This window comes from Magnolia sinica, chromosome 4 (genome assembly GCF_029962835.1).
Source record: "Magnolia sinica isolate HGM2019 chromosome 4, MsV1, whole genome shotgun sequence".
In the NCBI taxonomy this organism is placed as follows: domain Eukaryota; kingdom Viridiplantae; phylum Streptophyta; class Magnoliopsida; order Magnoliales; family Magnoliaceae; genus Magnolia; species Magnolia sinica.
The window spans coordinates 9,072,217-9,085,587 of NC_080576.1; the positions used below are offsets into that span (position 1 = coordinate 9,072,217).

Sequence of the window (13,371 nt, forward strand, 5' to 3'; positions counted from 1 at the left end):
TTTCTAGAAATTCATAATAGATCAATTGATAATTAACTTATCCGTATATGTCCATGTTACATCATTAATATATAAAAAAAAAAATCAAAAGTTGTAATTACTAAAATTAGCAAAATTCTAACTCAAATAAAAATCCTAATTCTAATAAAACTCTTCTAAAAATAAAATTTTCAATTAAAATTTTACTAAAAGAGTCTTAACATAATTACAAGTTGTTTCTAAAAAAGAAGAAAATCTAAAACTATAAAAATATTAAAATTTAAAAAAATAAAATCAGAATTACTAAAAATAGTAAATTTTTCTTAAAATTTTATTTTTGAGCTAAAAATGTATGTTTTCTGATGAAATGCACAAACACAGTCCACTTTGTGGGTCAGTTCACCTTTTATGACTCATTTCAGTAAAAATTGATAGGTTATTTACCCCGTAACAATACCTAGATCAAAAGTTATGATCAATTTACAATCCGCCTTTTAATACAACCATGCCATCCTACATCACTTCGGATGTCTACACAAACCGATAAAGAAATGTCCTCACAGTCTTCTCTATATACAAAAGTATTTATAGTTGTTGATGATTCATTTAGATCTATGAACGCGGGTTCTTAAAGTACACCTGTACATTTAATTCTCTCTCTCTCTCCCTCTATATATATATATACACACACACATTGATGTTTTACACCTTGATCCATAGCTCAACTAGTAGACTGAGCGGACATAGCTCAACTGTCTACTGACAGTGGGTGTGTTCTAACAAGCTAACCAAAAAAAACATGGACATTTTAACCGAAAAAAATCATATACATTATAACATCGTTGTCATCTCTGATTATTTGTAATTGAAGTAATACTTAAATAACACTCATCCTAACCACATATTCATTGAGCGCTGTCTTCACAACCTTGTACATTTTAAATACAAGCTCATCATACCTATAAGTCATTAATTCTATTTAATTACTTCTAACCATCCATGTGATATTCATAAATGAATGGTTAGGATTGATTGATCATAGTGATTTTAGATATATGATTTATACACAATGAAATTTAATTTAGATGGTCTAGATGGCTGCAGCACGTGAGAAGATGATAGCGTACGGCCACTTGAAGAATTAGTTGTAACCCGGGTGACACGTTAACGGGGATTGCCCTGACTTTGGGGTCAATATATGTATGTGCTGTATATCTCACCACATCACTACACCGACCGGCGATTCCTGAGGGCGGTGACAGCTGCACTACCTAAACCGCGTACCTTCTCAGCAAAGGCATTCCACGTGTAGCGAAAGTCACGGCCTCCGCCTTACTTGCCCATGTGACAAAAAAAAAAGAAAAAGAACCTGATGTTTATGCCTCTTGATACGCAGGCACTGGGACACTTCTACGGGACCACTAGCTGAAATTAAACCGACTAAATCACAGAAGAATACGGATCCTCTGCTTGCGTCAAGCAGGAAAATCATGGTTATTGCAATATAATTGGACGGTATCATCACACATCGTCATTGCCGACTGGCATCGATCAACGACGATACAGGGAAGCAGAAAAGTCATGCTTTGGGCGAACAGAGTCTCCGGACTCGTTATGAATACGGAAATAACCGCCCAATGTCTAATTAGTGGACACCTGTCGCATCGTAACCACAGATGTCCAGACGCGGAGAAAGTTCATGGGAAGGTATGAAAGAGACGCGTTAGTATTGGACTTCTCGCTGCTTAGGTTCCGCGTGCATCGCCGCACGCTTGCGCACATACATAGACGGCCACTCGATATTCTATTTGTACCACAAATAAGATATTTCTGCGTTCCATCATGATCGTCACCATTGATTTTCATTCGAATACCAATCCCAATCGTTGAAAATTTTCCTTTCAATTTTTAAAATTTATCAAGAGACAGTGATGGCGAAAATCATCTGATTTTCCCAATTTTTCAAATAAGGCTCTTATGGTACAGATTTTTCAAGATGGACGGTTCCGATCATTGGGACACTGCAATGTGGGCCGGCAACAGACGCTTGATCGTGAGTTGCGACTCGCAACCCAGGCAAAATGAACTGGAAAGAGCGATTGCCCTCTTTAAAGACAAAAGGGATGTTAGTGTGAACTCACTCGCGTGAGATGAACAAGAACATTGCGGAACATGTGTGATCTTTGCATATGTGTATAAGATCTGATCCATTCAACTTGTATTGAAATCTACAAGTATGTGGTTAAACACAATTTAAAATACTTATAATCACCATCGTCATGAAAAAATGATGGTTACGTAAGAAAAATGTGAAACGTTTCCAAATATATGCACTATTTGATAACTAAATTAGTACGAGCAACTGATAGACGGTTCAGATTTTCAAAGACTTTTTAATGTTTGTGTCAAGCAGCAAAATTGTGGTTTTTCAATCTAATTAGACCGCCAGATTGCGTAATTGCATAGGTGATTGAGATGTACAAATTAATATTCAGCAAACAAGGACAAAAAGCAGGAAAGTCATGCTTTTGACAAGCAGAGGATCCGGACTCAACGGCTAGTTCTTCTTTAGAATCTGGTTGGCCAATAATTTCTCTTCTATTAAAAGAATTTAAAAATAAGTGCCAACGGATCAATTGGCTGGACCCGTTTCTAGGCCGGGTTCGGGCCAAGTCGGGCTATGAGCATGTAATAGTAGGCACGGTAGACATGAAAATCTCAAAAAGAGTCTAAAAACAAAACATGATCTATCGCCGTCAGTGACTGGGTCGGGTTGCGAGCCTGATTCGACTGTAATTAAAATGGGTCCGGTCCAGTTGCGTTCGGGCTCTAAATATTTTAAACAAGTCGGGTCAAGTCATTGGGTAATGGATACGGAGTTTCTTGACCCATTCATTAGATTGGTTGGCCATGGTTTGACCCCGACTCGGACTCAACCTGCGCTATTGCCAGGCTTTACTCTCCAACCGACTTCCCCACTTTCTGTGTATTTTCCTTTCGCCCTTTTCTTCCATCACACGGATTTCCCCTCTATATATTTTTCCTTTCGCCCTTGATTCCCATCACACACTCTCTCTCTCTCTTAGCTGCGAGTAAAAGTTCTCTCTTTCTCCACGTAACTCCCATCACAAACTCTCTCTTTCTCTCTCTCTTACCTGCGAGTAAAAGTTCTCTCTCTCCACAGAAGAAGAAGATGGGTTTCTCCAGCAGCAGCTTCGTTGCTATTCTGATGATGCTGGGATTACTGGCAGGATCCGCACTCGCACAGGCGCCCGGATCCTCGCCATCAGCAGCCCCGACCGTCTCTCCTCCAAAACCGTCCCCTGCTCCCGCGTCTCCACCACCTGCCATTACTCCGCAATCTCCGGCCCCTTCCGTCACGCCTCCTGTATCCGCTCCTTCTCCGTTCACCAAATCACCGGCGTCTTCTCCGTCTCCGTCGACTACCGTTTCCCCTCCGGCTCCACCTCCGTCATCTCCCTCCCCTTCTTCATCTTCACCCACCGGCTCTCCTACTCCGTCCATCTCCTCGCCGTTACCCGGATCTCCGGCGGCGCCTCCGGCCGTTAACAGCGCCGCTCTCCCCGCCTTGAACAGAGTCGCGATCGCCGGATCTGCTATCTCCGGCGTCTTCGCCGCCGTGTTCTTGTTCTAAATCTTCACCGTCCGATTGGAGCTTTCTCAGCCATTCGATCTTTGCTTCGATGCTGCAGATGATTTGAATCGGAATTTTTCCCTTTGTTTTGGTAGATTTAAGTGTCTGATTGACAGACATTGGATTGGTTCTTTTATTTATTTATATTAATTTTTTTGCGTTTTATTACAGAGATTTTTTGGCACTTTGTAATTACATTGTTTCTTATATCTGAATACATATGTTCCCTTATTTGGTTAGTCTCATGTATATGGCCAACGCATTGAATTTTACATGCAACCGATTGTTTCTTATTCTCATTAATGAATTTTATTCTTATTAATGAATTAGTGGTCGTAAAATTTTTCCAAACCTGATTATCAATAAGTTGTCTTACACATAATTAAATGATATAAAATTATATTAGATGAGATTAATACCATTATTACACAATGATTAAATATATGAAAATACCACCGTATTTGGACCATCCAATCCTCATGTTCAAGAAAAACTCTCGCTGAATCAAGTAAAATCTCATTCAGTGGACCATGGAATTATAATCAACTAACCAAATTTACACTCAATAAAAAGTCACTTATATACATTAAGTAAAATGTCACCTACAAAGGGTAAATTTTTTTTTTTTTTTCTTATTTGGGGTTTAGGCTTACACGCTCCGTGTTAGCCACCCCTGCTAGGGATTGATGCCAAGACCTCAAGTGTTGAAACGAGGTATCTCCACTCAGTCTACCAGATGAGCTATGGATCTGAGTGTGACCTACAATGGGTAGATAAACTTCATAGATAAAACACACGTACTAATATAAGGCCCACATCTGTGATGGATTTAAAATCTGTGAAAATTTGACTAAATGCAATTCCATCCCCCTTAATCCAACCAGATTCGTACTCCTTCAAATATTTTCGTTATAGCCTAAATAGGTAAGTGGAATACCCATTTTGTGGGGCCCACCATATATGTACAATCCACTCCTTCTATCAGATTTAAGGACCCCCAGTCCAAGGGTTGAGATTGTCCCATCGACTAGATTTTAGGGGCATGATCCATGCACATTAAGGCCCATCAATGAGACTTTTGGATCGTGGATCCAGCCACGATAGGGCCCGCCTCCCCATACTAACAGCAAGGTATCGACGAACATTACGTGGGGTCTAATGGTTAGGTGACCTGAACCGCTCATCTGGTGTGCTTATTTTTTTACAGGGAATCCTGGTAAATATATCACAAAGCGAGAGATCCTAACCATTCAGCATTTGATCTGATCGGCTCACTTTTCGGGCCACTATATCAAAGAATTGGCATTCGAAACTTATAAGGTTTGTAGAGCATACACTCATCTGGATCCTAAGAGATCAACGGTTTTGATCACAGAACCAAGGGCCGCAAACGCACAGTATCTTGTGCGTCAGTCGAATATAGGTTTGCTGATAAGCAGGGCCCACCTGTATGGAATCTCGCTCATCAGTGAACTATAATTTGCTGATGGCGTACTTGTGCAGGATATGAACCATTCATCCGGGGCCCCCCATCGTGTACATGCCTTGGCCCAGAAATTAGGCTCATAAACTGGGAAACGGATTGGCTACTCCCCCTGCCACCATCCAATGGCTGATGGTCGGTGCTCTATGGGCTCCACCATGATGTATGTGTTTCATCCATTCCGTCCATATTTTTTTTCGAGATAATTTTATTATATAATTAAAAATGAGGTATATACCAATCTCCAGTGGACTACGTTACAGGAAACAGTGTTGAATGAATGTCCATCATTAAAAACTTTTTAGGGCCCATAAAAGTTTTGGATCAAGCTGAACTTTGTTTTTTTCCTTTCATCTGGGTCTGTGTGATCTAATTAATAGATTGGATATCCAATTACTATTGTTTTCGTAGTGTGGTCCACCTGAGATTTATATACCTCTCTTTTTTTGGGATCAAGCACTAAAATTATCCGTAAAAATGGATGAGACACATACATCATGTGGGCCCCACAGAGCACCGACCACCAGCCACCGGGATGGTGGCAGGGGGAATAGCCAATCCGTTTCCCATAAACTGAGCTGCATGTGTACCAGACGAATGTACGGTTGGTAAGAAGACGAACAGTTTATATAGAGCATGCGAATGGCCCACCTAGCGGCAGATCATCCTGGCAGCGTATATTTAGAATCTTTTCTACAATATTTCACAGGCCGTGGGGCCCACTTCGACAACCGTGCAATTGGGCCCATATTTTTCAGTTACACACACCGAAACTTCGGTGTCCACTAATAATTGAACTGCCTCAACGAAAATAGACGGTGATACCTTATATAAATATTTTAATCAGAGTTATTTGATACTCTAGCAGAGCGTGGCTATTCATGCACATTCACACTGACATGGTACACAGCACACATCTAACACAATCCAAACCACTCAAATCATGGGCTCCACTACTGGTGGGGCATATCCACGGAATCAACTGATTAAAATATCATAATATATTAATGCCGGATATTTTTATTATTATTGAATTTCCAATACCGGCTATATTTCATTCTTTTTAATTTTATTTTTTTATTATTTTTTTTACACACGCACGCACACCCACACACACTCACGCCGTAGTGGGCTTTCATTCTAACATTGCAATGATTTTTCCATCAATAAGAGAAAATGATCCTTTGATGTAAGTTCTTTAATAGTGATCCATCTACAGTGGGCCCGCTATTTGAACGGTTTGGATCAGGGCTGGTGTATACTTACATGTACGTTAGTAGTGTACGGCTGCATGTGGATGGTCCTACTCTGGTCGACCATCAGACTGGCCCACGAAATCTTGTTTGTGAATGGGAGCCAATAAATACCATTCCTAATATTTGAGGGAGGAGTCAGTGCTACAAATATCCACCGGACATGTCTAGTTACTGATGGAGATCGATTAATCCATGGGCCCTACAGTGGTGGGCCATTTAGCAAAGTAAACCATGCACATGATCCTAATCGTTTGATCTGTGGTTTTCAAATAGGCATATAAATAAAAAAAATTAAAAAAATCCTGTTTTGGTTTTGATCTCAAGATTTTTCGGGTAGAGAGATAGGACGGTCTGATCAGTTGTGGAATTGTGGATCATCATGGCCGGGCCCTCTCGATCGGTGGTTCAAAACCGTCAAAGGTTGCACCTTGTTTTTATTGATGTGTTGACGGATGTGGCCCTAATTGCTTGCCACCCTATCTTCACAATTAATCGGACATTAAGATGGTTCGATCAATCTAAATTTTTTGACAATGTCCTATCTACGTTGGTTCCTACAAATTGAACGGTTCAATTCGAGATACTGTAGGACACATACAATTCCCGAGCGCCTGAGTATCAACCATCACATTCCGTCAGAGTATCAAATAACTCACCAACAGCTGCCTATCCATGTTCAATGTTAATGCACTCCATTCAATCTTATTAAATATGGAAATTTTGCGTAATTACACTGAGAGATTCGCTAGCAGCCTAGCACCACGCGCGGGTGCGACTTCGGTGGGTGGGATCCCTGACTGTGGGGTCCACTTTGATGTATTTTCCTTACATCCACGCTGTCCAACCGTTTTGACGGCTCATTTTAGAGCAATATCCAAAATAAAAAGAAAAGTTACTAATCTCATTTGGAACATAACATAGGAAATAGTGGTGATTGACAAGGAAAAACTTCTTGTGGGCCACAAAAGTTTTGGATCAATCTTATATTTGTGTTGGTCCTTCATCTATGTCTGTGTGACCTTATCAAAAGGTTGGATGTCAAATAAACATTTCTCTTGCCCACAAAAAGTTTTAATGGTGTGGATTCAATCACCATTGTTTCCTTTGGTATGGTCCAAACTATATTTGAATCAGTTTCATTTCTTGGATATGGAACTAAACTAACCTTTCAAACCAGATGAACGGTGTGGATGTAAGGAACATACATCAAGGTGGGTCACGCAGTCGTGGATCCCGCCCGCCTCGTTGTATCCGCGGATACACCGAAGCCGCAGCGCCCGCGCCACTCTCTTCAGTCTCCAGGACACGTTGACAGACGCCACACATGCCAACCTGGGATGTGCTTCCACACAAGGTGGGTCCCACCATGCATATGACCTGGCACGAAGACCAGCCCGGTCCGTGATCATACATGCCAAAACCATCAATCATTTTCGCATAGGCATGGCTAGTCTGGCTGGTGAAATATGCGTGGTGGGACCCCCACCTCAGGCACGGATCAGATGTTCCACACACACGAGACAAGTTGGCAGGTATGCTACGCGTAAAAGGGGCTTCTGGAGAGGGTGAGCTCGGGCCCACCAAACCTCGGATACGGGTACTAGTGTTTGAAAGAGGAATCTAATGTCGGGTTTCAGTTGTGGACCAAGTGATTTGACCTTGAAAATGAGATTCACTTCATCTCCAAAATAGACGTGGCATTGTGGACTGGGACCAAGGTTTATTAAGAAGTGGGGCCGATCATAGATGGTCCCTGGGCCCCACCTAACACACCATATAAATGTTCAGAACCGGACTTGGAGAAAGTTTACGAAAGCCTGGAAATGACTGACGCCAGATGAACGATGTTACTGTGGGGTTTAAAGTGATGTCTGTGTGAGATCCACTCCGTCCATCAGTTTCTCAAGTGAGCCACACTACAGAAACAGGAAGGATGGAAAGGTCGACCACTGAAGCCTTCGTGAGGTCCAACATGATGTTTATATGCCATCCAACCCATTCATTATGTTATTCCCACTTGGATAAAAGGAAATAAGAATATCATACTGATTCAAAACCTCTGTAGGCCTTAATAAATTTTAGATGGTGTGGGTTCAATCGCTACTATTTCTTGTGGTGTGGCTACTTGAGTTTATATGTGTTTTTGATTTCTTTAATTACAGTTTAAATCATCTGGCGCAACTGATGGATGGAGTGGATGTCGCTCGGAAATCCAGGTAAGCCCTACAGAGCTTAGGATTACACGGGCTCTGTTACAACTTGCACGCAAGTTCCGGCCAAAAAAGAACCTAGTACAGTCCACGCTGATTTTCTGCTAAAGCCTCTTGCAAGAAGTTCTTGCGCCGTGATGCTAGGTGGGGCTCCACTTAATGTTTGCGAGGAATCCATTCCGTTCATCGGTTTTATGAGCTCGTTTTTGGACACGCCACAGAAAATGAGGTAGATCCAAAGCTCAAGTGGGTTGCAAGAGAGAAAACAATGAGGATTCAATCACCACCATTGAAATATTCTTATCCCACGGAAATTTCGTATCCGTATAGGTTTTTCATGTTTTCACTTCATCTCAGTGGAAATGACCTTAAAAAAGGTTTGGATGACATATAAACATCAAAGTGGAGCCTAAGAAGGTTTCAACCGTGGGAAACTCTTTGCCCAGTTTCCCTCTGGCACGGACGCTTGAGTTTTGGATGCAACTATTTTCTGATCTCATGTCTTAAAATGGTCCCTCGAAACGGACAAACAAGGTGAATTTCTCACTAACATCACGCTGGACCCACCTAGCATCCCAGCGCAGAAACTTCCAGCAAAAGGCTATGGCAGGAAATCCGCGTCCGGAAGCTAGGTGGGGCCCACAGATGTTTGTGGAAAATTCAACCTGTCAATCCGTTTTATCCTTAAGTGGGCCGCGCGCGAACTTCTCCCCATGCACCTTCACACGTGGTACACTTCCAACTTGTCTCGTGTGCGGAACATCTGATCCGTGCATGAGGTGAGTCTCCCACCATGCATATTTGACTAGCCAGACTGGCCCCGCCCATGCGAAAACGATGGATGGTTTATCAGAAAATAAAATCCCATTCAGCCAACAGGTTTTGGGCCTTTTGGCATCATCGATGAGTTTAAAAAACAAAAAAAAAACATACTCCATTAGAGTGTCAACACTTGATACGCAAGCACTCGGAAATTGTACGCGTGGCATATATCAATTCAAATAAACTGAATGAATTGTGGACCCCACTTTTAGATAAGTGACAGTCGCAAATTTGGACTGGTTGAACCGTTTCAACATCTGATGACACTTTTGTTGAAATAAGACCATTGGATGGTGTAATTTGATTACTTGTAGGCCACTTATGCAATTTCTAAGTGCCTGCGTATCATCCATACTTTACCGGAGTATTAATTTTTACCTTTCGAAGAGAGGAGTTTTTTATATACTCTTGATATATAGGCACTTACATTTATATACACGTGTCATGTATGTACTTCAAATTAAGCCGTCTAAATCACGGAATCCTCCATAGATAGGTCTTAAGCCTAAGAGAATACTAATTGAATGATTGTAACCTTTAATTCATGAAAATCTGTTTTCTGAAATCGATAGCCTATCCTTGACCGTCCATTAGATAAGATCTAATTTTTTCCAGTTAAGATGGGTATAATCTGTCAGGATAATGGTTTGATTAATAAACCATATAAAGTAGGCCCACTATCTGGATGGTTCAAGTTGATTTGCACACATACATCTCGTTCAATTCTTGAATGCTTGCGTATTATACATTCTAATATTCTAGAGTAATGTAGTTTTTTTTTTTTTGTAACCTCTATAAATGAAAGGAAGTAGCCCGCTGGACTACCAAATTGTTTGGTCCCGCGAACTCCCGTTGATGGAAAATATCCGTCGGGTGGACCGTTCGATGGCCTAATTTTAATCCTGCCCTATCAATCAGGCCTAGCCCCACCCCCTTTAGCAATCCGGCCTTCCGTTTTAGACTCAAGCCCACCAATAAATGTCATAAAGGGTCCTGTCTATTTTAATATTTTCTTCAAAGCCCACCAACAGGCCATATTTACGGCCTTGAACCTGTCTGTAGTGGGCCCAGGCCCGAATCCGGCGGAAACGGATTGGCTAGTAACCCTGCCACTAGCCAATGGCTAGTGGTCGGTGCTCTTTGGGTTACACCATGATGTATTTGTTTCATCCATGCCGTCCATCCATTTTGCCAGCTCATTTAATGTTATGATACCAAAAACTAGGTAGATCGAAATCTCAACTGGACCACACAGTGTTTATTGAACGTCAGCCATTAAAAACTACTCGGGGCCACAAAAGTTTTGGATCAAGATGATATTTGTTTTTTTGCCTTGATTCAGGACTGTATGATCTAATCAACAGGCTAGATGTCAAATAAACATTACAGTGAGGCCTAGGAGGTTTTTAATCGTGGACATTCAGTTACTGTTTTCGGGAGGTGTGGTCCACCTGACATTTAGATCTACCTCATTTTTTTCATAAAGGCCTAAAGTGATCCTTAAAAATGGATGTACGGCGTGGATAAAACATATACATCATGGTGGGCCCACAGAGCACCGACCACTAGCCACCTGGTTGCAGCCTCGCTCGCCAAACCGCGTCCGACCCCGACGGGTCTATCTGTTTGTGGCGAGCCGAAGCCTCACCCGGGCCCCTGCGAAAGTAGGGTACGGAGATGATCTGAACCGTTCATGTTCTCATTACTGCTTTGAAAAGCTATGGCTTTAATCGATATGCTTCATTTATGATCATAACCTTTGAACCTTGGATTTGAATATGGGTTATGCATACTTTACTTTTCGATGTTCCAAATTACACAAAATTCCGTTCCACAAATGCTTATTAGAATGGTCCTGCTAGAATAGAATCCAGGACATGAACGGTTCAGATCATCCTCTCATGCCGTCTGGGCTGAGATCCAACCGCCGTACTCAAAACACCGGGATTTATTATTTATTACTTGTTGAAGGCTGGAGAGGAACGTGGCCATGGATCAGTATTCCAGACCGTTGGTGCGATGGCCCCACCATGGGATGGATGGACGTAGTAAGCTCAAGAAACCCCTGATTAGAATACTCTAGTACTAACCTTTCCCAGTGGAACGGGGAACTTCGACATGCAAGTGTTGGGGTATACTTATGTTTCATGGTCTATCCACTCTGTGATTCATCAGAATCAACGGTCTGGATCACTGAAAAATAGACTCCATTGGTCTATACGGCCCCACTTTTGATGGACCACCATCTGAAAGTTTGATTGAGTGGGCAAAAGCCACCGTAGAATCTGTCTAATGCAAATAGACGGTTAAGAAGATAATGCAGCATCAGCCCAAGATCGGTGGCCAGCGCTACTAAATCCGTGATATTTTCTGGGATAGAGGGACCCAACAGACCAACGTTCCAGATGAACTAAAGCTAAGCTTTATCCAAGGCTGCCAGGTGGACCCGCGAGACTAATTGATCGAGTAGTCCCGCGGACTACAGAAAGGAGTGGCGATGGAAAAATCTCGAGAAAATTATCACTGTAAACGCAACCTTTTATCTAGCGTCTTTTATGAATAGTGAAAAACTTACCTTCCCAACTTAGACCTTGTACGTACGGACTGACCATTTGAGGACGAAAATACCCTTGTCCGTACGTGCAATGCCACTCAAAAGCAGGGGTATTTTCGTCCTGAAATGCTCTGTTCGTACGTACAAGGTCTAAGTTGGGAAGGCAAGTTTTGGATTCTCCATAAAATACGCTGGATAAAAGGTAGCATTAAGAGTGGTAATTTTCTCAAAAATCCAAAAACGGATCGAACGGGTAAGGATCCAGGAATGCGAACCCCGTTAACTTAGTTGTCTTAATTATATTTAGAAAATAAAATATTATATTTCTTTTATTCTCTTCCTCAATCGACTTTCCCTTCCCTTTATATATCCCCCAAAAAATCCAAAACCCTAGAAATCTCTGTCTTTGGGTGTAGAAGGAGAAGAAGATGGATTTTTCCAGCAACAGCTTCGCGACTCTGATGCTGCTGGCATTGCTGGCAGTATCTGCTTTTGCACAGGCGCCGGGATCCGCGCCAACGGCTGCGCCGACAGTCTCGCCCCCAAAATCCACTCCCGCTCCGTCGTCGCCGTCTCCGGCCGTTACTCCTCCGTCGCCTTCTCCGTCCGTTACCCCTCCGTCGTCGTCTCCGGCCGTTACTCCTCCGTCGCCTTCTCCGTCCGTTACCCCTCCGTCGCCGTCTCCGTCCGTTACCCCTCCGTCTTCCGCTCCTTCTCCGATTTCAACTCCCCCAGCCTCGTCCCCTTCTCCGACGACCAACTCTTCTCCTCCGGCTCCACCTCAGTCGTCTCCCTCTCCGTCATCTCCTCCTCCCACATCTTCCACCCCGTCGCCGAAGGGACCGGGGTCTCCTACTGGATCTCCGACGGAATCTCCCCCCAACAGCGGTGCCACCTTGAACAGAGTCGCGGTTGCTGGATCAGCTCTCTCCGGCGCATTGGCCGTCGTTCTCTTGATCTAGATCTTCGACGTACGTTAGGAACTTCTCAGCCGTTGATTTTTGTTTGGATGGTGCAGATTATTAGAGTAGGAAATACTATTTTTCATTAGTAGCTTGATTTAGTTTCACTTCAGATTTTCTATTTTATGACAGGATTTGGATGTTTATTATAGTAATATCTTGTGATTCCTTATTTTTTTAATGCTTGTATGATTTTATGTATTTTCCACGTCACTCGCTGACCTATTCAGCCCGTGGGACATCTCAGTTGCGTAGGGTGGGCCGCTCAACCAATAGGATTGCATTGATCGGTGGGCCCCTAGACTAAGGATGCAGATTGGTTGGTGTAGTTCACACCACCGCTGCTGTATTGACCTCAGAGGTATGTGTTATATCCAGACCGTCCATCCATTCGGCGATCTCGTCTTAAGGACTGTGACAAAAAATAAGACAGATCTAGCCATCAAGAGG

The 13,371-nt window shown here is 42.5% G+C and overlaps 1 protein-coding gene across 1 annotated transcript; it reads left to right on the top strand.

Annotated features, from left to right (window-relative positions):
* Positions 1-3,031: 3,031 nt before the first annotated feature.
* On the top strand, positions 3,032-13,072 carry LOC131242020 (vegetative cell wall protein gp1-like). Its single transcript, XM_058240374.1, has 3 exons — positions 3,032-3,631; positions 8,536-8,589; positions 12,376-13,072. The coding sequence occupies exons 1-3, from the start codon at positions 3,173-3,175 to the stop codon at positions 12,919-12,921; spliced, it is 1,059 nt and encodes a 352-aa protein (XP_058096357.1). The 5' UTR covers positions 3,032-3,172; the 3' UTR covers positions 12,922-13,072.
* Positions 13,073-13,371: the final 299 nt, after the last annotated feature.